At 40.2% G+C, this 26,640-nt stretch overlaps 3 protein-coding genes across 3 annotated transcripts; all 3 read left to right on the top strand.

The window, feature by feature from the left end:
• The first annotated feature begins 6,444 nt into the window (after window positions 1–6,444).
• Window positions 6,445–7,331, top strand: LOC129725477 (uncharacterized). The gene is made up of 2 exons (XM_055681376.1): window positions 6,445–6,777; window positions 6,833–7,331. Exons 1-2 carry the CDS (start codon window positions 6,447–6,449, stop codon window positions 7,276–7,278), a joined length of 777 nt encoding a protein of 258 aa, XP_055537351.1. The 5' UTR covers window positions 6,445–6,446; the 3' UTR covers window positions 7,279–7,331.
• Window positions 7,332–16,839: 9,508 nt separating this feature from the next.
• LOC129725478 (uncharacterized) lies at window positions 16,840–17,909 on the top strand. The gene is made up of 3 exons (XM_055681378.1): window positions 16,840–16,897; window positions 16,964–17,180; window positions 17,307–17,909. The coding sequence occupies exons 1-3, from the start codon at window positions 16,841–16,843 to the stop codon at window positions 17,759–17,761; spliced, it is 729 nt and encodes a 242-aa protein (XP_055537353.1). The 5' UTR covers window position 16,840; the 3' UTR covers window positions 17,762–17,909.
• A 1,123-nt stretch (window positions 17,910–19,032) lies between these two features.
• On the top strand, window positions 19,033–20,002 carry LOC129725196 (uncharacterized). The gene is made up of 2 exons (XM_055680727.1): window positions 19,033–19,369; window positions 19,428–20,002. The coding sequence occupies exons 1-2, from the start codon at window positions 19,033–19,035 to the stop codon at window positions 19,889–19,891; spliced, it is 801 nt and encodes a 266-aa protein (XP_055536702.1). The 3' UTR covers window positions 19,892–20,002.
• Window positions 20,003–26,640: the final 6,638 nt, after the last annotated feature.

Genomic DNA, 26,640 nt, shown 5'->3' with positions numbered 1-26,640 from the left:
GTGCAAATAGACTTGTGCGATATTTATACTGACAGTGGCAGCTTTTCAGTGGTTCCAGCTCGTATCAACTAGCTGGCATCTCTATCCGATTTGCTTTGCTTTATCGCAGCAAACATCGCAGCGGTTCTACGATGTGTGGGCTCCACTGACACTGACAGACAGCATAACATAGCGTATGAAAAGTGGCGGTGATCTCGTGTACACATTGAGATGTTAGCCCTTGTAACATGGCGCGATGTCAGCTAGCTGGTCCGTGTGCATAAAAGAATATCGATAAAAATATCGCGGTTTTCAGTATTGATACGGTCTGGTATCGGACGCTTGTGTATCGATTCAAAAAATCGAAATATCGCCTCGAAAGTATCGATATTTCCGATACCGATACAATATCGCCCATTGCTAGGCGTAGTACAGCCGCTCGCTTCCCGCTTTTAGAAGTTCGGCCGGGATACCGTCCTTCCCATCGGCCTTGCCGTTTTTCAGAAGAAAAAAAATTGAAAAATTGGTAATATTATTGACTTTTTGACAGCGTATATGCTTAATTTAGCAACAAACAAGTCCAGTGACAGTGAAAGTTTCATCAAAAGGCAAACCAAATGAATAATAATGATAATAATGTGATATTTTTCAACACACTTTTGCATGCAAGTTACAAACGTCGTAACTTGCACACATTTTTTTATGAAAGCTATTCCTTTTTTTTTCTTCTCAGTGTTATTTATTTTTTTGCCCTTCCTTATTATCATACATCTGTTGCACACAACATGTTATGCCCGATGCGCTTTGATCAGGAAACCTCCGGAGTCATTTTGCTACTGTCGGCTCGTCTCGTCATGTAGTAAAAATGCTTGAAATACTCATTTGAATGCTGGGTAAAATTACCTTGCTTTTGAAAATCAATCACACTAGCCATGGCAATGGCTAATGGCTAAAACCTCGGTTTTAGGTGTAAGATTTCGGCTTTCTCTTTTGCTGCAGTGTAAACGATTCGTTTTTCTCGTGCAGAATCAAAAGAAGTGAGCAGTTGCTTGCCAGGTGTAGCGTAAATGAATCGCGCGCGCGGAGTCCTTTGATTCTCGCGTAGTGCAAGTGTAAAATACACTTTGCTCTTTGGTCGCCCGGAGGAGAGAACCAAGTCTGTGTAGGACCACTTCCAGGGAACCAGCTGGCGTTGAAAAAAGTGACAGGCAGTGTTGAGACGGTTTGCCTATCTATCTCTAAGCAATCACGTGGAAGTGTTCGGAATTTGAATCAAAACTGAGTTCTGAATTCCCGTTATTGTAATATACAAATCATGTTTAAATCTACAAAAATAGCAACTAAGGAAAATTTCTAGGGGGGCTAGTTTTCATACATTTTATTAAAAAAAAAGAGAAAAAAGAGTTAAAATGCGCTTATTAATTAACGCATAAAATAGTGTCGTAACAGTGAAAGAATCATTTCAATCGCGTTTGAATCTCCTAAGATGTTTTGAATATCTTGCCCACAGCGTCAATACCTACCTCTTTCTGCAACACTGATTCGATAGTGAGGAGAGCTAGATTTGGTAAACGGCTGGGCAGTGTGTACCAGCAGTACACCCGTACTAGTTGGCATAAAATAGACCCCAGTGTGGTCCAAGGCATTATGCCATATCCCTACCTCCATGTGGTACCGGCTGGAACACGAGCAACCAATGGAAGATTAGTGTATCAGTGGGAACTTTGACGTATGCTGACAGGGAAGAAGTAGTTGTTCTCCTTGGAGAGCAGCTTGTCTGAGCGTCTATTCCCCAGAATAAAGCCGGCTCAAACAGCGACCGATTCGAGGCGAACGCATAAACTGTGAAATGGGGTGTCTCACCAACTCCTACGAACAATCAAGAATTGAAAACTAATCGGAACAATCGGCAATGACCTAGCCGACGAAATAAGGGCGACGATAAGAAGCTCGGTACATGTAGAGGAGAACGCCAAACGCCCCGCGTGCCGACCACGTTCCGCTGGATCAGTTAGAGCCCCGCCACTTAAACATCATTGCGTTCCAGAAGCTTTGCGGGAAAGGAGAGTAGGTACGGCGGATTTGTGGTCGCAGGGCACAGTATTACAAGAGCGGCGTCACAACCAATGAGCTGGGTACCGGCTTCTTAGTGTGGGTAGGATGCAGAATCGTGCGAACAAATGGCAGGCGATCAGCGACAGGTAGTGTTTGTTGAGAATAGAACACAACTCTACAATTACACTATCCTCAATGTACATTGCTCTCACGAAGGACGACCCGATATGGCGAAAGAAACGTTCTACGTACAGCTGGCGAAACTCTACGATAGCTGCATCGGGAACATGAACGCATGAACGAAATCGGTAATAAAAACATATATAAGCCGGTGATCGGCCCGCACCGCCTTCACACCGTGACGAACGACAACGGCCAGCGCACAGTGGGGCGACTCCATTCAAAGGCTGGCCAAGCAAAAAAAGTGTCGATAAATGCGACAAAAACTTGGATTTACATAATTTTGGGGCGCTGAACACGAATTTGGCATCAATTTTATGTTTGGGGCCGTCCATAAAGCACGAAATCCAATTTTTAATATTTTTTTTGGCACTTTTGTCCTTTTTTATAGAAATATATAATCTTTGACCACAAGTAGTACCACCGGGCATCCTCCCCATTGAAAAAATACGTAATTTATGGACGACCCCTCGAACTTAACAAATTTTGCCTAAATATATATATATATATATATATATATATATATATATATATATATATATATATATATATATATATATATATATATATATATATATATATATATATATATATATATATATTTATTAAATATATATATATATATATATATATATATATATATATATATATATATATATATATATATATATATATATATATATATATATATATATATATATATATATATATATATATATATATATATATATATATATATATATATATATATATATATATATATTTAATAAACTAAAACAACATAAGTAATACAAACTAATTACAAATTGAAAAAATCATCATCAGCATCATCATCTTCCGCTGTGATCGCTTAAATCTCGTATTGACTTGTTTCCAGAAAATTTGAAGTTCATTATACTTATCAGCAGGAAAAATGCTTTCGCTGCAATTTTCATTTCTTCTAGTAATTTTCGGTGTTTCATTGTTTCATATATAAGTTACAATTCTTCTAGCCTGAAGGGCTTTTTAAAAAATGATCAATTAAAACCTAAAGATAACTATCCTCTATCTTTTCTCAATTAGAACTAACTAAATTATTTTTATGCCCTGGTTACAAACCTAGAAAAGCAACTGCACCGCTGACAGAGCAAACTGCAGTCCGCGTCGTTGTCGTCGTCGATGCCGTTGCATGCGCTGCCAACGCCCGTGGGAATCGTTCCAGTCAGCGTCTGTAGAAATCCGACTCGCTCACTCCGAATGGAATAATGTGGCGAGTGGTTCCTCGAGTCGGTGGACTTCGCGTTCCAGTTCTAGCAATCTGCTGATCTGGGAGGTTTCGTCTGTAACTTATATGATATCTTCCTAATCCGGTTTCTATGGTTGAAAGAGGACATTCAAATACATATATAACACCATGAATTGACATTGAATTAGGTGGTGCCACTGAAGTTGAGGGCTCCATAATAAAATTCAACGAATTTATGAATTTGAAAACCAAGACACTGGAATGACACAACGTTCTAAATGAATACGAAAAGATGCGGAGGGCGACGACCGTTCTTTGTTTTTTTTTTCTTATCAAGCGAAATGTGTGCTTTACTTTTGTATGCCAACGAGTGCGAAGCAAAAGCAATCTTCAAACGGGCTATTGTTAGCCGTAGTTTGATGGTATGAATTTGCTGCTAGTATTTAACGCTTCAATCAGTTTAGCGAATTTCATGATCATAAATTGAAAAGGGCTGAATGTTTTTAATATTGTTTTAAATTTGCAGAAAGTGATAAAGTTTGACATAGTTAAAAGTTTCATAAAGGTTTGTTTACTATTTTCTTATTTAACACTTATTTTATAACTTTTAATTGACAAATTTTGTAATTTTTGCCAAAATTTTTATTTTATTCTTACGGATTGAGTTCGATATCAAAAATTTCCATTAAAGGGGTATCATATTTATGAATAAAATTAACCCTGGATGAAATTTCAACCTCAAAAAACAAAAAAAGATAAAAACTGCTATCGCTCTTTTCACTAAAGAGACAATTTGCGCAGTTTTGCGCAGCAGCGGACAGTATGCATTTGAAAGCTTACGTTTTTACCTAAATTTTTAAGGTAGTCACAACCGTGGCAAACTGCGGCAACTAAACTTTTAAGTTATATTTCTACAAAAAATCACATTTTTTTAAAATTTTTTCTAGTGTCAGGTCTATGATGACCAAATTTTACAATATCTAATGAAAAGGGTTTGTTTTGCACAATATTTACAACAACTTTTTCTTCGACGTCAAAAAAATCTAAGCTATCATTTAAGCTACAGAGCGTTTCAAAGTAATATACTTTTTTTCAAAAAAAAGACAAAAACCGTCAGTTTGCCGAGCTTTGAAGAGTCATAAAAAATTCAGATTACATGATATTGCGCCCAAATTTTGGATTTAGATACTTGAATGTTATAGCAATAAAGGAAAAATATTATGAAACAGCTAACGAAAAAAAATTTTTTGGCTGATGGCCAGCGATTCCCCACTGTGCAGCGATGCGTCAATTTCGCAGCTTCCCGCAGACTGTCAGTCAAAAAGGACATCCATAAAACCACCTGGAGATCACCTGATCAACGTACAAGAACCCAAATTCATCGACGTTTTTCTTAGACATACAAACGTACGCACCAATTGCAATGCAGAATTGGCTCGGACATAACCACTTCGATCGAGTCTGGTGCGACGAAGCAAAAAGTTGACGATGTACCTGATAGGACCGGTAGTCCTCTACGGAATGGATACAACGACGCTTTTAGATGAGGGCCTTGACGCTCTTAAAGTTTTCGAACTGAAGGTGCTGCGGACTATCAACGGTGGAGTACAGACGGATGGCGGATAATGGCGACAGTGCATGAACCATGAGCTGCACGCGCTGTTTGGAGAGAGCCCCATTGCACACCTGGCCAAAGTCAATAGGTTGCGGTGGGCCGGTCACGTCGTAAGGATGCCGGACGACAACCCTGTGAAATCACTTCTCTTCAGCAACTCTGCCGGCACCAGAACTCGAAGGGCGTAGCGTGCTTGACCAGATCGAAAGAGACTTGCGGCTGATGGGACGTCTGGGGAACTGGAGAAACACAGCCCAAAACCAAGCAGCATGACAACAACTTTTTGATACAGCTCGAGCCACTACGGCTCTCATCTTATTAGTAAAGTTAGTGAGAGAGCTAGGTTTGAAAATCGATCCTGGGTGCAGTACTAGTTCTTATCCAATGAATGATGACTCCTCAATTTGTGTTGATTTTGATTTTCTGATAAGAATGTTGGAATGTATTTATATTGAATACAATCATTCTTTGAGAAATTCTAGGGGGAGGGGGGCCTAGCCTCCCCGTAGGTGCGCCCATTAAATTACCAACATGTTAAACCTTTAAGATTGACGAGAAAATTCATTTTTCGTTGATTTTTTAGTGCAAGAAGTTACATCATAGGCGGAGGGCCTAGCGTAGTTGGTAACGTATCTGCCAACCACACTTGTCGCTTGGGTTCGAATCCCAACGCCGACATAAGGTGTCGATGGTTGTGGGGTGGCGTGATCCTCTTAAAACTAGCCCAACTGGTCTAGATTCAATCCAAGCCGACACCGGGAGATTTTTTGAGGCAAAAAATCTCTGGGATCACGTCTTTCATCGCATGAGGAAGTAAAACCGTTGGCGCCGTTAATCAAAGGGTCGTATATTAGGGTCCTGGGTGGAGTCGCCTCCCCGGGCGTCGGTGATTGGCACAACAACAGCGGAACAAGACCGACGGAAAATAAGCGAGAATGAAAAAAAAGTTACATCATAGCTTAAGTGTTACAAATTTGATGCAGTACGGTATATACTGTTTTCGCGCATCGAATAAGAAAATTTGTGATTCATTTAAAGACGTATATTGTAATTAAAACATGAGTATACACATAAAAATGTTGACAGGCAATCATAGTCACTTTTTCTTGGAGAGATAAGCAACGCATAATGTTTTTCATGTTACCATGCTCTCGGTAATAATCCTACCAAAATCAGAGGCCTTGACATAGTCTCAACATTCCAAATTTTCTTGTAATAGGAGAAACGTTACCTTTAATCTTATCAAATCTCATTCAATTTGTTCCTGTTATTGTATTTACAAGGTAGACGTTCTACGCAAGATAATGCGCACTCGCACCAGCTATTCGTAAACATTTTAAATATAAATATCCATTCCAATGAGATACAGCGCATTAGTGTTTGAACCGGATAATGCAGAGTATCATCAAAATTTTCCTTCCGGTGCTAGTTGTCCACGTTTGCCGTGCGCAACCCGCCGAGGTACCCGGAACACTTCAGACCACTTCATCACTTTTTCTACCGGACGCAACAGCAGCTTTCACGTGCACTGCTGGAAGTTTCGATTCGGGTTGCAAAGACTGTAGCACGCTTATCCAATGTTTGGGCAGTTTGATGGCCCTTGAGATAAAGTGTCCAGCACTTGCACCATACTGTAAGAAAGGATCGTGTTCTACACGCATTGATTCTGACGCAGGTTGCGGCTTTACTCCCATCATGTGCACCGGAGAAGGGATATTCCCAGGTATCAGATGTTACATGTTACTATCATGATCATTTCAATATTCTTTTATTTTTAGATCCAAATACTTGTTATGTATATCATTATTGTGTGGAAACATATATGAATTCGGAAGTCTACGTTTGCCCTGCTGGATACGTCTTCGACGCCACCACCTTGCAGTGTAAACCTTCGTTTTTTGGCATGGGCTGTGTGACCGTTAAATGTCCCAATTCGACAGGTGTAGGAACATACGGGAATAGTAAAACTTTTTATGCTGTTTGTGTCTACGACTGGAATGCTCTTTCCTTAATCATGATGGTGAAATGTTCGAATGGAGCAATATTTGACGGTAAAAAATGTGTATACCAGTGTGAAAAGGAAGGCAGTTTCACTGATACTAATAACTCTAGTAAATACTACCAGTGCTATGAACTCAACGGTAGTTGGGGATATTATCATCTCAGTTGTCCGGATGGTGGAAAATTTGATGCTGCTAAACAAGTATGTGTTTTCAGTACATGACTCGGTAGTCTAGAGCTAATAATCAACTCTGTCAATATAATTCATTAATTTTAGTCTAATAGATGATAATTCTAAAGAGGAAATAAAAGTACTAGATTTTTTTTTCACTTGATCGTCCGTATAGCAAATCATTCCCATTGAACAACTCTTCGTGATCTTGATTTTTGATGATCAATAGTATACCTAACCTCGCCTAATGCTGAACAATAGAGAAGTGGTATACAGACCGGTGAAAGTGCCTCACAGCCTAAACACCGACATGAACTACAACAGTCAGCGATTCATCAACTTTATGAGGCCTGCTGATTAGAAGCACTTTTTTCAACGCAAAATTATCAACAAAACCACCTGAAGATCACCTGACCACCGAACAACAAATCAAGACCACCACCTAGTGGCAGTACATGTGCATTCGCTTTTTTTTCCTGTATGGACTTCCCACTGCGACCAGAAGCGTCGACCTATTGTGAGATACGCCCGGGTGTCTGCTGTATCCCGCACTTCTATTATTAGCAATACCGCTATTGAAAAGTGGCATTGTTTATTATTATTTTTTTATCAGTGCTTGTGTGTAATGTGCTACCCTGCCTTTTTACACGCTTACTGTTGTTCTATGCCGAGCCTCGTTCCTCGTGCCAAATATCACCAATTATAATTGGGTCCTAAAGTTTTAAACGGTTTTCTGATTTTTATATATTAGCTGAAGAAGTGCAATTTTCTGAGCAAAACGTGATTTTTAAAAAATGTTTATCGTTTTCCTTCGATTTTTAATTGAAGAATAAAAAACTGCTCGAAATGCCTTGAATGACAGTTCTCTCATATACCGTACATGGGCGAAACGTCAACTAAGACCTTTCGAGCAGTTTTTTTATTCTTCATTTAAAAATCGAAGGAATACGATAAACATTTTTTAAAAATCACGTTTTGCTCAGAAAACGCGGCTTTTTTAAATGAAATATAGGCTTTAGGAACCAATTCCCTGGAGAAGTTTCGTTGTGCGTTCTTCTGGCCAGTTTTATTGATAAAAGGGAAATTTTTGTTAAGAGGAAGTCACGCAAAGGTATTGTAGAATTCAGCGTAAGGAATGGTTAACTGGTGGGGAGCCTGAGAATAAACCCATGCTTGAAGTCCTTCCTTGTCATCGAATGGCCTGATTCTACTAAGATTCGAAAAACTATCTAAACTATCTACGATATTTCACACACACAGTTAAACCGTCCGCCCCGGCCAAACATCCGGTAGTCCTACAACCCACAAGTTGCCGAGAATTACGCGCGCTTGCTTGACCTTCAACAGAGGAACAATGTGCTTGCACTCTCGACGATAGATGGGGCAAGCAACGCTCGACCAGGCCATAACCGCGGCATTAGGTGACGTCGAACCGACAAAATGACCGGTTTGACGGGAAATGCCAGCAAGCGATGAAGAGGGAAAAACGAGCTTGAAAAAGCTATTGTTCAGAGCAGAATCGGGGTTTTCGGCTTTGTTCTCGTTAAGCACCACACAGGATTTAAATTAAACTAACGATCACTGAGAACAACTTTTATTTGAGATCCGAACCGCTTCGCGTCTCGATGGGAAAGAGACCGTATATTTTATAAATTTATAGCGCGAGAGCTAACTTGGCAGTGCTATAATCGCATTTCACTGACAGCTTCCTCAAATTGAAGCAACGCTTTTTATTAGAAACTGTCAGCTATCTATGTTTCGTCCCAAGAGAGAACGCGGCCAAATATCGATGAGCTCAAAATGAATTGACGACGATTCTGACGAGAAAGAAACGTCAACAGGAAGACAGGGATCGTGATGAGCCGAAGCAACTGTTTGGGCTACTGATACGCGCTAGTTTTACGGAAAGATAAACCAATTCCATAAGGCCAGCGCTTCTCGACCTTTTTTTCTCCGCGTACCCCTTGGCGATATTTTTCATATCGCTTGTACCCCCTGGTTTGAAATGTTCTCGCAGAGTGGGAGAGAGTAATGGTAAATCATGTTGTGGTAGTATAGTTAAGGTTGCAAATTGAACTATGGTTTATTTGATTGCTACAGTCATGTTTTAAGAGCAAGATAGAACAACAAAATAAATATTATAAAGAAAAATTGCTTTGTCCGCCATTACTGATTTTTTTTTTCGTGTACCGCCTGAAGGCTTTCGAGTACCCCTAGGGGTACGCGTACCCCAGGTTGAGAACCGCTGCCATAAGGGCTAAACACTGAGTCCAGATATGTGAAGGAACAAGGAGGGAAACTTGAGCCCAAATGAGCGTGACAGGAAAGGACAGAATACCGGCAGAGCTCTATAAACACGGCAAAGAGGCAATAGCAACGGGACTTCACTGTGTAATTTCCAGACTTGGAAGGAAGAGAGACAACCGGAGGAATGAATGAAAGGAGTTGTATATCTGATCCATTGAAATGGCGATCGGCTACAATGCAGCAACTAGCGTGGCGAAACATTGATCAACGCCGCCTACAAAGTCCTCTTCCAGATTCTGCGCCACTCTTGTGTCACTAGAGTGGGGCGTCGTTATATTCAACTTGACAGCACAAAGCCAGACCCCAAAAAATCCTAAAGTTATCGGAAGTCAATTGGTTTTGTCTCCGCACTCCGTCAATGGGACACCCGAAACAATGTTCAACTCTAAGAGATGGCGCTGTAGTGGTAGTGGTAGTGGTAGTAAAATCGAAATTTCAACGAGCATTTTGCTTGATAACCGAAAAAACTGCTTTTAGTTACTCTGTTTTTATATTATTCTAACTTTCTAGTACTTACTTTTACTATATTCAATCTATTTTTATCAAAAAAACTTGAATTTGTTGTACTACTATATTGAGTAAACGGAGCTGTATAAGAAAATCAAGTTTTTTGATAAAAATAGATTGCATATAGTAAAAGTAACTACTAAAAAGTTAGAATAATATAAAAACAGGGTAACTAATAGCAGTTTTTTAGTTATTAAGCAAAATGCTCGTAGAATTTTCGATTTTACTACCACTATCACTACAGCGCCATCTCTTAGAATTGAACATTGTTTCGGGTATCCCATTGGTTTACCTTCACACGCACTGAAGAAACTTGCCATGAAACATCAATCATAATAATCCATGGGTCAGCAATAAAAATCGATAGCTCTAGAACTCTAACGGTGATGGCGAAAACAGTGAAGTGTGCGCGTCCAAAGAACGATACCCCGCCGCGTCGAAAACGCACACCATGCCGCAGGTCGTGGACACCGGATACGCCCGTTCCGGCATCTAAAACATCACTATTGGACAATAATCAGAGCATCGAAAAAAAGCCCGATTCGGGAAGGCCGACGACCCTGAGCGACGCGAAGCTCCAAAGGATGCTGGAAGACCGAGGGAAAAGTGACTACATTGCTGCGTGCGCTTGGCCGGGAGGCCTGTGCAACCGGCCAAACAGTGAAAAAGTACCTGGCGAACATGGACGTACTTGTCAGGAACAAGTGACATTTCCGTCCGACTGGTCTCGGAGCAGCGGTAGCGTCTGAATAAGTTGGTCAAGTCGATTTTCCCGACAAATCGCGACGTGACGGTGGTGACGGACAGCTAGACCTGTCTCACGCTGGATGGCAACGACTGGCTGGGCACATCGTATTTTACTTCCCCCACGAAGGAAGTGAGCACCGAGGTGAAGTTCATTTCACACACCAAGTTCCCCAAGAAGGTGCTTCTGTGGCTGACAATCTGCTAGAAGGGGATCAAATCCGCTCTTCTTTTTCTCCGGACTGACCCTGAACGGGGAAATTTATAATACAAAGTACCTGCCGGAAGTTGCGTCGTACATCAAGAAATACCATAAGGCCGAAGATGCGGTACTTTGGCCGGATCTGGCTTCGGCCCATTACTCGAAGCGAAGCGAAGCGAAGAAGAAGGAGCGGCACAATATTTATGTAATACCCAAATTGGCAAACCTGCTCAGCGTCCACAAGTTGCGTCGCGTCGAGGATTTGTGGATAAACCTGAAGCGTAAGATCTACTTCAACAATGTCGCGAAACTGAGGAGGAATTGATAGATAAAACAAAGAAAGAACCCAAAAACATGCCTATACGCATGTGTTCCGGTTTACTGCCGGAAGGCCGCTCGCAAGGACGTAGATTTTTTTTGGCTAGTAAGCATACAGAAGTACCTTCCATAGTTATTTTTTTATCGCCATCCGAAAAAAGTCCGTTTTTACCGCAAACCTTACTACCCAGGCAGGAGAGCATAACAGAATCTTAACTCATCAACAACATATTCAGGTATGAGGACTTATCGTTTCATTCGAAAGATATTCACGTTTCAAACATGCATTTGAAAATATCATAAAATTTTTATACTATATGCCTTCAACAAGATATTTGAGTAGATTTTAAAGTATTTCATTAAAAGTAAGTTTTTGAGTGAAAATTGTTCGTTATTGATTATTTATAATATGTTCATTTATGCATTCAGAGTTCAATAATTTGAAAATATCTGAATCGGCCATTTTCGTGATTTTTAATGCAAACTATTGGTTTCTTATTGGAATATCCAACTTTGTTGATAGTCTTGGATTAAAAATATTTTGGTATTATTTTCTGTTATGTTACCAACTATGTAAACCATATCAAGATCAAAATGAGGTGTATTTCCAATATCTGGTTGTGATATTATAATGATATTCCTCCTGCTCGGGTAGTGTACCGGCGTCAGTCAGATTTCCATCAGCAGCATTCTCTTCAAAATGTTTGATCCAGTTGAATGTTTAAACTTAATACGACAGGTTACTTCTATTGAAAACTCTACTAACGCCGGTACACTGGTAGTGTCGGCAGAAAAAATGATTTTCAGGATTCCAGACTTGATCCATTTATTGTTTGGTCGCTCAAAATGGGAAACATCTTCATCAAAAAACAGGTAGAAAAATTCTTGAGATAACATTTTGCAGCAAATTTATTGACCCATCATCTTCTGCACAGTGGACGTTGTGTAACATTGCTTTTGAGGATGCGGTCCGACGAGCGGGCATCGAAACAAGAGGCACGAATTCCATCAAAGGTAGCCATAACTCAACTCATAAGCTGCGCAGACGACCTTGACGTTATTACGATTCTTGACATTGCAATCTACGCCAGACTAGAAGTAGGGGCTATGGGAGTTGGACTAGAAATTAATGCATCGAAAACCAAGTATTTGAAAGGGAGATGCTGGAGAGAAACCAACATTCGCATCACACGGGCGGAGATCAAGGACGGCGATGAACTCAAAGTGGCAGATGAGCTCGTATACTTGAGATCTGTGGTAATCGCCAACATTAACACTCGATTCAGGAGCATACGGCACCGCCCGAAAATGCATTGTGAGTATTTCATTACGTATTTTAGGAGTCCGGATTATTGCGGATACAAGCCTTGATAGCATGCGAAGATTCATCTAAGTTAAACTGCCATTATCAAAACATAAAGAAATGTTTACACTCTTCAGAAAAAAGCGTCGAACCTAAACTTGATTCAATTGCCATTGAATACGATGCATCAACATTGCGAAAGTTGGTCCAGGAACATTTTGTTTCCAAGTTTTCCACGTATGATTTTACAGTACAGGGCAATTTAATTAGTACGGGGGCAATTTAAATCTTGGATCAATTTTTTGTGAAGTATTACCACTTCTTGAGGGTCTGCAGGTTCGACATTGTAACGCTGTAGGAGGTATGCTGGAAGGGAGTATCGGTAAATACACCATCTAACAGAGCAGGTGAAACACACACATTGTCATTGTGAAAGACAAAATGCAGAAGTGATAGGATGGTGACCAATCGACAAAAGAACTTGTACAAGTGTTGTTTCTTCAACGTTGGCATCATTGACATGTACAATCCTCACTCAGGAAGTAACGATGACGACGAAGACGCTTTTCAGGCGCATCTCAACGCTCATATCGACCAGGAGGAGGTATTTTGAACTGGTTATTGGAAAGTTTAGCACCTCCGGCTCATGAATGAATGGCTTCCGACTCACTGACTTTGCCGCCTTCAAAAACATGGCCATACGTACAAAGATGAAAATTATCACTCGCGTTTAACCTTTTCGCGAACCGATAGGACCACAACAGAATCACAAATCGATGAAGTTTTGATTCATGGAAGGCACTTCTCGAATATTATCGACGTCCAAACCTATCGTGGTGCAAACGTCAATTCTGATCACTATCTCCTGATGGTCGAAATGCGCCCAAGACTATCGGTTGTCAATAACATCCGCTCGGTATGATCTGGAGCGAGTTAAACTCTCCGAAGTCGTCACTAAGAACGTGCGTCACCAGATGAGGAAGAGAGAGAGCTATAGACAATCATGGACGAAAATGGTTTCCTTGCGACACTTACACGATTGATTAAGGCCACGATGGATGGTATACAGTGCTGTGTGAAGATTTCTGATGCGTTATCAAGCCCGTTGGAAACACGCAACGGTCTTTCCTGCCTTGTGTCCAACATGCCGGGCTCGTTCTGCAATTGAGCCGTTACGAACCAGAGTGGTCTAAAGACCATTTTTCTGAAATGAGTTTTTTCCCTATTCCGCATCTACACAAAAAACTGTACTTGGTAGATCAAAAATATTTTAAAAAATCAAACTCATTTACCGGGTTTGTGTACATAGACCACTCTGTTCCGAAGCGATTCGAGGATTCCAGTGAATATATATATGAAGTCAGAGTTGTCTATGTACATTGGTGAGATAAAATCACCGATTTCGCAAAGAAACTGTTAATTTTATGTATCCCAATGTTAAACCATTTCATAACCTTTAAATTAGAACATTTTGTTTGAAAGAATCCGTTGAACAGAATTTTATTCAGAGATTTTTCGAAAATTGCTTCTCCTGAACAATTTGCTCGATGGTACATAGACCACTCTGGTTCGCAACGGCTCAATTAATCCAGCTAGTTCATCTGCTTCGCTGACGACGTGAATCTTGCGGGAAGATGTTCCAGGCGGTTGCTGAACAGTACACGAAGCTGAAACGTGAAACAGAAAAGGTTGAAAAACGTCGAAGATTAAGTAGCTGCCGATAGGGGAGACCAATGCGATAGGACTCGTATAGGCAGTAGCGTAATAATCGACGGAGTTCGAGGTGGTTTAGGAATTTATGAACCTCAGACCATTGCACAAAATTTAGGGGGAAATTTGGGTCTAGAGCTCTATAGCAACATTTTAGAGAAAAACTTTCTTCTACAAAGTTGTTACATATGATAAAACGCTTATTAAAAATTATCTAAAATTAGGGTGACCAACATTTTCAATGCAATCAAGTATCTAACTGTTTTATCTTTGCAGATAGAAGAAAAATTTGTTCTACAATGTTATTGCTCCATTAATTTTAAGTAACTTTGTGAAAAAAAGTTTTTCTCTATCCTTGAAAACAACCGATTTATACTGAAAAACACATTTTACGCTCTAACTTTTTTACTTCAAGTTTCTTCTCAAAACTGTCTTTGAGCGACTTTTTGTTCTTTTTAAGAGAAACAATTTGCAATGCTGACATCGTACATATCTCAATTTTACTCAAAGTTTTTAATATTTTTTATCAAAATATATGCGTTTTTCATTTGTATGTCATTCTTTTTGTGGCAAACATATAAAATATTTCTTGGTCTCGTTTTGAAGGGCATACTTGACTTTATAAATGGAGGAATTTTCAGAAATATGTTATTTTTCAAATTTGAGTAAGTTTAATTTAAAAACAACACGAAAATTTCAATAATTTTATACATTATGCATATAAATGCACCCAGATTTATTTTTTGGTATTTTTTCTCATAACTAGACGTAATTACCTTTAATTTGACCTAAAAAGATCGAAAATCGATCAACTGGTTCAAAAGTTATAATTTTTTTTAAATTAAATACATCGAACACAGTCGTTTTTTATGGTCACCCTATTTCGAAGTTGGTCACGCAAAGTGCTTCAATAGTGCTCAAAATCGCAGGGATGCATCTATGTTGAAAATAGTCAAACCCGTATTGTTTCGTTAGACTAGCTGGTGACCATAAAAAACGGCTATATTCGATGTATTTTATTTCGAAAAATTCATAACTTTTGAACCAGTTGATCAGTTTCCCATCTTTTTGGGTCAAATTAAAAATTATTACGTCTAGTTATAAGAAAAAATACCAAAAAATAAATCTGGGTGCTTTTATATGCATATTGTTTAAAATTATTGATATTTTCGTCTTGTTTTAAATTGAATTTACTCAAATTTAAAAAATAACATATTTCTAAAAGTTCCTCCATTTATAGAGTCAAGTATGCCCTTCGAAATAAGTAAGAGATATTTTTTATGTTTGCCCCAAAAAGAATGACATACAAATTAAAAACGAATATATTTTGATGGAAAATATTAATAACTTCGAGTAAAATTGAGATATTTACGATGTCAGCATTGCAAATTGTTTTTTTTTTTTTAAATGCTCAAAAAGTCGTTCAAAGACAGTTTTGAGATGAAACTTGAAATAAAAAAGTTAGAGCTTAAAATGTGTTTTTTCAATATAAATCGGTTGTTATCAAAGATAGAGAAAAACTTTTTTTCGCAAAGTTATTTGAAATTAATGGAGCTATAACATTGTAGAATAAATTTTTCTTCTATCTGCAAAGATAAAACGGTTAGATACTTGTTTGCATCGAAACTGTTGGTCACCCTAATTTTCGATAATTTTTCGATGAGTGCTTTATCATATGTAACAACTTTGTAGAATAAAGTTTTTCTCTGAAATGTTGCTATGGAGCTCTAGACCCAAATTTCCCCCTAAATTTGATTTCTGGACCATTGTGCATTGGTAACGAGAATTCGGCAGACGTATCGAAGCTGAAAGTGGTGCCTACTACGGATTCCACAAGACCTTGAGATCTGGGAAACTATATCACCGTACCAAGTGCACCATGTACAAGACACTCGTAAGGCCGGTAGTCCTCTACTGGAACTAGACATGGACAATGCTCGAGACGAGGCCGTTTTGGCGGCAAAGAATGAGCTGGCGCAACTTTACGACGATCCCAATATTCAGAAAGTCACCGAAGCTGGCAGGGTACTAAGGACGAGATATGTTGTGAGACTGTCGGCTAACAATTCCGCAAAAAAGGTGTTCGTCTTCAGTTCGGCCGGTGCAAGACATAGAGGCGCGCAATGAGCTAGGTGGACCAAGTAGAACAAGATCTTGGAAGTGTCGGTCGCTCAAGAAACTGGAAACAATCTGACATGGCTCAATCTGGTTGGCGTAACATTGTGACGCGGGTGAAATCCTGAGGGATGTGTCACTAGGAAAGTAAGTAAGTAGTTTTATGACAAACGTGTCGTAGTTTTGTGGTGGTTGATATTCTGATAATCTCACATCGAGTGTGGATGAAAAAAATTCGAATAGACGTAACATTTAATCTTATCATATCTGATTTAATTTATATGTATTTACCAAGTGGAACACATCCTACGCAAGATAATGTGCGATGGCACCACATATTCGCAAAAAAAAAAATTAGATATAAATATCCAATTGTAAGAGATACAAAGCATCAGTGTCCGAATCGGATGATGCAGAGTATCATCATGTTGATGAAAATATTTCTTCTGGTGCTAGCCATCAAGGTTTGTCGAACGCGTTACGACGATATACCCGGATCACTTTAAATTGTTTCATTGCAATTTCCGCAGGTTTCAGCAGCATTTCTCACATGCACTGGAGGATACGAATCTGGTTGTAAGGATTGTATGACGCAACTGCAATGTATGGGCAGCCATGCGAGCATTCAAACAGTTTGTCCAGTGTCTGCACCATACTGTGCCAGTGGATCGTGTTCAACATCGCTGGATGTTGAGGCAGGTTGCAAGGTTGCAAGTATCAGGTGCACCGGTATTGGAAAATTCCCAGGTATTAGATTACTTCTGTATTTATACTACTACAATATATAAAAAATGGTCGCAGAGACTTAGTCTCGTACAGAAGAAGAACATTTGTTTCTGTCGAAGTTACAGAGGAATATTCTTTTACTTCTAGATCCAAGTACTTGTCAAGCTTACCATTTTTGTGACGAAGCCGAAATTTCGTCGGATGTCTACACGTGTCCACCTGGAAACATATTCAACGGCACCGCCTTGCAGTGTGAACGATCGCCCCTTGCCGAGGATTGTGTGACCCTTAAATGTCCCGCCTCGACGGGTGTAGCAACTTATGGCACCAGTAAAACGTATTATGCTATTTGCGTCTACTCAAACAATGTTCTTTCTCAAATATTGATGATGAAATGTCCGGATGGAGCCACATTCGATGGCAAAAACTGTATATACCAGTGTAAAGAGGAAGGCAGTTTCGCTGATTCCAATGACCCTAGCAAATACTACCAGTGCCAGGCTCTCAACGGAGGTTGGACATATTATCATCTCGACTGCCCTACTGGTGAACAGTTTGATGCTTCTCAACAAAAGTGTGTTTCTTGTACATGTACATGTTGATGCTGCCAAATATTTCATGCTAATACATAAATATATATATAAGTATTAGAAATAAATGGTAACTCTAAAGTTAAAATGCACACCGAATATATTTTCACTATAGAGAAGAAACTGAAATAAAGCTTTGCCCGGACGATTGCCCAGTTTTATTAGCATTGTATTTAAAGTATTCTAGCTCGTATGGAAAAATTATATTAAAACGAATTGTAGAAATCCCTGCCACTATACCTTTGTAGAATGAAACAATATTATACATTCTGAAATATCCTGTGACAGATGGTATCCTTTTTGTTCTGTAGAGAAATCCGAAGTAGGATAGCTTGATTAATTTTTTTGAAAGAAAGGATTTTAAACACATCTATTTTAATTAGATAGATTTAGATTTAATAATTTATCTTCACCTAAAAACATTTTTTTACTGGCAACTTCTGAGAAACACAAGCTCATTTGTACCCAACAAACATATATTTCAGGTATAGCATTTAGGCACGAGTATCTTGTACTGACCCTTATTCGATACTTTATGTGAATTCCTAAAGGCCTTCGTTTTTATCCACTAATCAATCAAGCGATAGCTTGGTACAATTTTCTAATTATTCTTGCTCGTCGATCGAGAAAAAAATCATAAAAAAGAATTCGAATATTTATCGTGTAGCTTTGAAAAAGTGAACAGAAAGTTTTGAACGATTCTCAGCATCTAGGCTTTGTTTTTCAAACTTATTTTTTGTTAAAAAAAATTATTCGATAAATTGAAAAATGGAGGCATTGGTATCTTTCTTGCATAACATACTGTAACCAAAACCACTTGCTTTTAACCACCTACTTTTTATCTTAAAAAAGAAAATTAATATTCACACTCATGTTATTGCATTTGGCAAAACATCAGAACAATAATCCAAAAGTCCAAAAAAGCTTTAATTCCCAAGGTGTCTGTAAATATTTTGTTAAAAAACATTAGTGTTTTTTCTCAAGTACATCAGATCATAACTCGAACTGTTTTATTTCTCATATAAATCATAAGTGAGTTTTATATTAATATGATGAGAGCCTCATCATCATATCAAACAAAAGGTTGATCTTTCACATGAATGTTCCTAGCGTAACAACAACGTAACGTTTAATCTTATCAAATCTGATTTATTTTGACTTTATTATATTTACCAAGTGGAACACATCCGACATATGATAATGCGTACTCGCATCACCTTTTCGCGAAATTTTTAAATATAAATATCCACCCTGACAAGAAAACAGCGCATTAGTGTCAGTCTATGCAAACCTTCATCATGTTGGCAAAAATATTCCTGCTGGTGCTAGCCGTCCAGGTTTGCCGTGCGCACCCCGACGAGGTGCCCGGAACACTTCAGGTTGCTTCACCGATATCTCTACCGGTTGCAACAGCAGCTTTTACGTGCACTGGAGGATACGATTCAGGTTGCAATAATTGTACTACACAAATACAATGTACGGGCAGCGGTACGGCTATTGAAACAACTTGTCGAGGATCTACGCCATTTTGTACCAGCGGATCATGTTCTGCATCGGTTGATCCTGGAGTAGGTTGCTCAGTTCCAACAATTACGTGCACCGGAGAAGGAGTATTTCCAGGTATTCAATTCAAATTCGCTTATATCAATGCAACATTCGAATATTCTTTTATTTTTAGACCCATATATTTGTCAAGCTTACCATAACTGTTCAGAAGCCAATAAAAAATCGGATGCCCACCTTTGCCCTCTTGGATTCGTGTTCAACGCCGCCACCTTGCTGTGTAAACAATCCTCCCTTGCCGAGGATTGTGTGACCGTTAAGTGTCCCATCTCGACCGGTGTAGGAACATATGGTACAAGCCAAACATATTATGCTGTTTGCATCTACTCAAACAATAGTCTTTATGAAATTTTGATGTTGAAGTGTTCGGATGGAGCTACCTTTGATGGTAGAGGTTGTGTATACCAGTGTAAAGAGGAAGGTAATTTTACTGATGCAAATGACTCAACTAAATACTACCAGTGCTATGCTCTCAACGAAGGTTGGGCATACTATCATCTCAAATGTCCTTCTGGTAAAAAGTTTGATGCTACTAAACAAGTGTGCATGCCTAGTACATGTACCTGTACTTGCTCATAACTGCTATTTAAGATAACACATCTATCATAGCTTATTAGTAATAAATAGCAGTTCTAAAAAGAGGTACATGAATTGTATTCAAATAAAAAAAACAAAATTATTTTTTCTTCATATTTGTTTTTGTATAAAACCTTGATACATGAATTTTGGTTCAAGTTCCAAAAAAAAAAAAACAAAAACTACTCGAAGCTCAAGTTTCAGAGCGTTTTCTCTTTACACATTGATATGCCTACATCATGAATTCGAAGGCGGGGGCCTAGCGTAGTTGGTAACGTCTACGCCAACCACGCTCGACACCTGGGTTCGAATCCCAACGCCGACGTAGGTGTCGATGGTTGTGGGGTGGCGTGATCCACTCACAACCAACCCAACTGGTCAAGATTAAATCCTAGCCGATACCGGGATATTTTCTGAGGCGGAAAATCTCTGGAATTACGCCTTCCATCGCGTGAGAAAGTAAAGCCGGGTGTCGGTGATTGGCACAACAATAGTGGTTTCTGAGCTACTCTGTTCTAATACATATATACTAAAAACGTGCGCGTCGTTTTGAAAAAAAACTATTGAGTATTGAAATTATTCTAAATTGAAAACGAAACTTTTAAGTGTAATTTTGTCTTACATTTCTACATCCTGAATCAAAAGTTTTGGGATAACGTCAGATTTCAACAAACAAAAATCAGGGAAAAGTTCCTCTCGTTATTGTTTCGATTAAAAATTTAGTGTTTCCTTGAATACTTGAAACCGGATGCATTTAGAAAGTACAAATTTCATTTCAAGCTGTCTGATTCCCAATAGCTGCCAAAACCATTTATTATTATTGAGCTTGAGCTTGAGCTTGAACGACCGCACATTTCGTAGTTACTCTTCGGTGATCGATCTGAGCTAGTAAAGTTGCACAAAGAACCACGTATATAGCTACTAGTGTACAACAATTCAGTAGCTCCCGTTTTGTAAAGTTCGATGACGGCACCGGCCATGTCCTTACAATCGTTAGGGTAAGAAATGTCGTTATAAGGAAGGAAGTGTAACAGTCGTTGCTGTCGGAGACCGAGTTTACCTTCGGATCTCCACGACTGCGACGGAAAGGAAGGGTTGTATCACCGTGGTAAGTGGCGGAATCGAACGACGTTGTGCGTGAAGCACGATCACTACGAAAACTAACTCCTGTCTTGACGCTCGCGAAAACCATCTACAAGCCAAAGCATCCAAGTATCTATATAGATGTCCACTATCAACCCCGCATATCCTCAAGTAAGCAAACGCAGTTCGTTAGATGTGGTTTCAACGTGCTCAAATAAATCCAACGAGCAAGCAGTCTTTGGCTGACCGGCCACCGTTAGAAATGAACAACCGTCTTGGTACACATCGCGAAGCCATTACACATCGAAAACCCATAGATGAGCAAAACCCACCCTGGCCAAAGACACGTGTTAACCAGGACATTATGCACGACTGCTATAAGAGAATGGAAGCCATATCTAAACTCTACACGTTTGACAGTAGGCAACATATCGGGGCAGTGTTATGAAAATGACTGTAAGACAATGACAGCAAATTTTCAACTGATCCGGCTCTCATTGTATTGCACAGCTCTGACGAGAGCACACATGCAACTCCATACGGACTGTTATTTTTCATCTTCATATGTCTGTTGGTAGTTCCAAGCTGTCGCGAATGACAGCCTGTAATCTACCGACATCCTTCAACACGAATCCAAGCGGGATGTCAGGCGATTACGATCACAACAGTAAGGCCGATGAAAGAATGAAAGAGAGATGGTGCGAAGCACGTTTTTTCTTACGTGGGGAGTAATTTCAACAATGGAAACGGTTTGCTTTGTATTCAATATGCCACCGGCCTGTGAAAAAGAAGAAACGAAAAAATGCGTCGATGTCGATGACAGCCGCAGCCGATCAGCAGGCTGTCAACAGGAACAGGACATCCTCAAAACGAGCAAACTAGGCTGTCATGTCCGAACAAACAAAATACATGCGCAAGAATGAGCTGTCGTACGCAACACAAGACAGTTTCTTTGCCTTGTTTAAGCTGTAGCTGTATGTGAGCTCTCATGAATAGCTCATGCATGAGGCTGTTAGAGTAAAGAGAGAGAAAAGTCGTCAGTATAGTGTCGCTCTCCAGTCATTTTCCTAAGCTTGTATCGGGGCTTTATTTAAAACTCGAACGAAGTCGACGAATCCGCTTATATGATGAACAACCTATGTTCCCTATGGGTTATTCCATACGAAATGTACATGCCACTTGGACACGACCATCACAGATTTTGCTCAAAGTTGGGGGAATTATTCATCTACTGTCTCTTTGGAAAAATCCCAATTTTGGTGTCGATTGGAATACCTCCCGCTCTCTAGGACCCCCTTTTTTTTGTTCATCTATAATTTATTTGACACGGCACAAATACAACTTAATGTTTAACGGCGCCAATTATATCTGGTAGCTTACTTTCTAAAGTATCTTAATAACTAAAAGCAAATTTTTTATCCTCGCTGCCGACTACGAGCTGAAACTAAATGTAACTTAAGGCTATAATATTTTGCATTAAAAGCACTGGTTTACTGTATGATGGTTTTCATTGCCATAGGTAAGCACATGATCCGCTGCTGGGCCAAGATATTACGGACTGGCATATTGGGTTGTCTCCCTCGGGACCTGGGAGTATCGTGCGGGTCTAGTTGCTGTTTCCGGATCCGGGGTCTTAACGTGTTCTTGTCGTTTGGTTGGATGTAGGCGGAAGGGAATAGGATTAAACTGGGGCGTGGGTGGATTTCAGGAAAACGTATATAAGGGACATGTAGGATAGGTCACGGCTCGCCAAGACATCACGAACAGGAACAGCCGGCTGCCTACTTTCGGCCTGCAGGGAAGCTATTAATTTAGACCTGGCGTCACAGTGTACAGGGCATGACCAAACAACGTGCTCTATGTCGTGATAACCTTCACCACAGGCACAGATACCACTTTCCCCGAGCCCAATACGACGGAGATGCGCGTCAAATCTATAGTTATTGGACATAAGCCGGGACATCACGCAAATGAAATCCCGACCTACATCCAACCCCTTGAACCACGGGTTCGTCGACACCTTGGGGATTATGGAATGTAACCACCTTCCCAGTACCCCTCTGGTCCAAGCATTTTGCCAACTGATGATCGTATTCTGACGTGCAAATGAGAAAAATTCATCAAAGGCAATTGGTCTTCCATAAATTTCACCGTTTGTTGCGCCCACCTTAGCCAAAGAGTCCGCTTTCTCATTACCCGGTATCGAGCAGTGAGAAGGGACCCACGCTAAGGTAATCTGAGTAGATTTTTCGGATAAAGCACTCAGATGTTCCCGTATTTTCCCCAGGAAATACGGAGAGTGCTTAACATCTTTCATCGATCGGAGAGCCTCAATGGAACTGATACTGTCCGTAAAGATGAAATAATGGTCCGTGGGCATTTTTTCGATAATCCCTAGGGTGTACTGAATTGCAGCCAATTCTGCGACGTAAACAGAAGCAGGATTATCAAGCTTATGGGAGACGGTTAAATTGTTATTGAAAATACCGAAGCCAGTGGACCCATCAAGAAGTGATCCGTCAGTGTTGAACATATTGTCGCAGTTGATGTTTCGATATTTATTGGAAAAAAATTGAGGGATCTGCTGCACGCGTAAATGATCCGGGATTCCACGAGTTTCTTCTATCATGGATGTATCGAAAAACACAGTAGAATCAGAAGTATTTGATAAGTCGACACGATTTGGAATATTCGAAGAAGGGTTAATATTATGGGACATGTGATTGAAATACAATGTCATAAAACGGGTTTGAGAATTAAGTTCGATTAACCTTTCAAAATTTTCAAACACGGGACGGTTCAAGACCTCACATTTGATAAGAATACGAGAAGACAGGCTCCAGAAGTGGTTTTTCAATGGTAGTACTCCAGCTAAGACCTCCAAACTCATCGTATGGGTCGACTGCATGCAACCCAAGGCGATACGCAAACAACGATATTGTATTCGCTCCAGTTTGATCAAATGTGTGTTTGCTGCGGAGCGGAAGCAGAAACACCCGTACTCAATGACAGACAATATCGTTGTTTGGTAAAGCCTTATAAGGTCTCCTGGGAGGGCTCCCCACCATTGTCCGGTTATTGTACGAGGAAAATTCACTCTTTGTTGACATTTTTTCATCAGATACCTAACGTGACAACCCCAGGCGCCTTTAGAGTCGAACCAGACACCAAGATATTTGTGTACCAAAACCTGAGAAATCGTTTTACCCATTAATTGTGTTTGAAGCTGAGCAGGTTCATGCTTCCTAGAAAAAACTACTATCTCAGTCTTCTCCGGAGAGAATTCGATACCTAGCTGTAAAGCCCAAGCAGACAAATTGTCCAAGGTATCTTGCAATGGTCCTTGCAAATCGGCAGCTTTGGCTCCTGTAACAGAGATTACACTGTCGTCTGCAAGTTGTCTTATCGTGCATGAATTTGCCAGACATTCGTCGATGTCATTTACATAAAAGTTGTAAAGAAGGGGGCTTAAACATGAGCCCTGGGGAAGACCCATGTAGCTAATGCGAAAAGTTGCCAAATCGCCGTGCGTAAAATGCATGTGCTTTCCGGACAACAAATTGTGCAAAAAATTGTTCAAAATTGGAGAAAATCCTTGTCGGTGAAGTTTACCCGAAAGAATGTCAATAGAAACGGAATCAAAAGCCCCCTTAATGTCCAAGAACGCAGACGCCATTTGTTTGCGAGCATACGCCAGCTGAATATCTGTTGAAAGCAACGCAAGACAATGATTCGTCCCTTTGGCACGGCGGAAGCCAAATTGAGTATCTGATAGTAGACCATTTGATTCGACCCAATGGTCTAAACGACGGAGTTTCATTTTTTCCATCAATTTCCGGATACAGGATAGCATTGCAATCGGCCTATAAGAGTTGTGATCAGAAGCTGGTTTCCCTGGTTTTTGGATGGCGATCACCTTCACTTGCCTCCAATCCTGCGGTACAATGTTTTGCTCCAGGAACTTATTGAACAAGTTCAACAAGCGCCTCTTGGCATTGCCGGGTAGATTCTTCAACAAGTTGAATGTGATTCTATCTAACCCAGGCGCGTTATTGTTACAGGACAGGAGGGCAACTGAAAATTCTGCCATCGTAAAAGGTGATTCTATCGCGTCGTGGCCCGGAGACGCATCACGAACAATATTTTGCTCAGGAACAGAGTCCGGACATACTTTCCTGGCAAAATCAAATATCCACCTACTTGAAGACTCCTCGCTTTCGTTGACCGTTACGCGATTCCGCATTCTTCGGGCTGTGTTCCAAAGAGTGCTCATCGATGTCTCCCTCGACGTCTCGTTCACGAACCGACGCCAATATCCGCGTTTCTTTGCTATAGCCAGGCTTTTAAGCTTGGTATTAAGCTCCGAATACCGTATATAGTCGTCGGGTATACCTCCCTTCTGGAAGGCCAAAAACGCGTCGGATCTTTGCGTGTAGACATCGGAGCACTCTTTGTCCCACCACGGAGTTGGAGGCCGCTCTTTGATCGTTACGCCGGGATATTTCTTCGTTTGGGCTTGCAACGCGGCGTCGAGGATTAAGTCCGCGAGGAGGTTGTATTTTTCAAGTGGTGGGTGATGTTGAATCGACTCGACCGCTTTTGAAATCATTTCCTCGTATAACTTCCAATCGACATTCCGTGTGAAGTCATACGGAATGTCAATTGGTCGCATGCGAGTTGAACCGTCAGTAATTGAAATAAGAATAGGCAGATAGTCGCTACCGTGAGGATCGAGGATTACCTTCCATGTGCAATCCAACCGTAGCGACGTCGAACATAAGGATAGATCCAAAGCGCTTGGGCGCGCTGGAGGTTTCGGGATACGTGTCATTTCACCGTTGTTCAAAATAGTCATGTCGAAGTCATCGCAAAGGTTATAGATTAAAGAGGAGCGGTTATCATTGTAGGGGGAACCCCAAGCCACACCATGAGAGTTGAAGTCTCCCAGAATCAAACGTGGCGAGGGAAGCAGTTCTATTAAATCAAAGAGCAGCCGTTGCCCAACCTGTGCTCTGGGAGGAATATATATTGAGGCAATACAAAGCTCTTTACCTTGTATTGTCATTTGACATGCGACAACTTCGATACCTGGAATCGAGGGGAGGTTAATACGATAGAAAGAATAGCACTTTTTAATCCCTAAAAGTACCCCTCCAAATGGGGTGTCTCGATCAAGGCGAATAATATTAAAATCATGGAAGTTGAGATCGATATTTGAAGTAAGCCAAGTTTCACAAAGGGAAAATGCATCGCATTTGTTTCTATTTATTAAAACTTTAAACGAATCCATTTTTGATAAAACACTTCTACAATTCCACTGTAAGACAGAGATAGAATCCTTCGTATACGCAGATGAATTAGGCATCGAAGGATACAATCGCTGCAAGGAGGGGCCATTGGGCAGTCAACTGCTTCAAAAATGATCTAACTGTTGGGAGGAATGCTGTAAGAAAAATTTTAATTGGATCGGGTACATTGAAAGTTTCAAAAATCCAGTCCACAATGTCATCAACTGGGAGTGCAAAAGGAACAACTGGGGTTTTAGATGTTCCTGGCAGTGCTGGGAACTCCTTCTGGGACTTTAAATTTGCAAGCCCAGGAGGAGTTCGCTTCGGTTTTTCCGCAGCACTGTTTGGTTTGTTTGTAACTTTCATTTCACTTTGGGAAAT

The sequence above is a fragment of the Wyeomyia smithii genome, chromosome 2 (genome assembly GCF_029784165.1).
Source record: "Wyeomyia smithii strain HCP4-BCI-WySm-NY-G18 chromosome 2, ASM2978416v1, whole genome shotgun sequence".
Classification (NCBI taxonomy): Eukaryota; Metazoa; Arthropoda; class Insecta; order Diptera; family Culicidae; genus Wyeomyia; species Wyeomyia smithii.
Note: the sequence above shows the minus strand (reverse complement) of the source record. Positions and strands in the feature narration are given on the sequence as shown.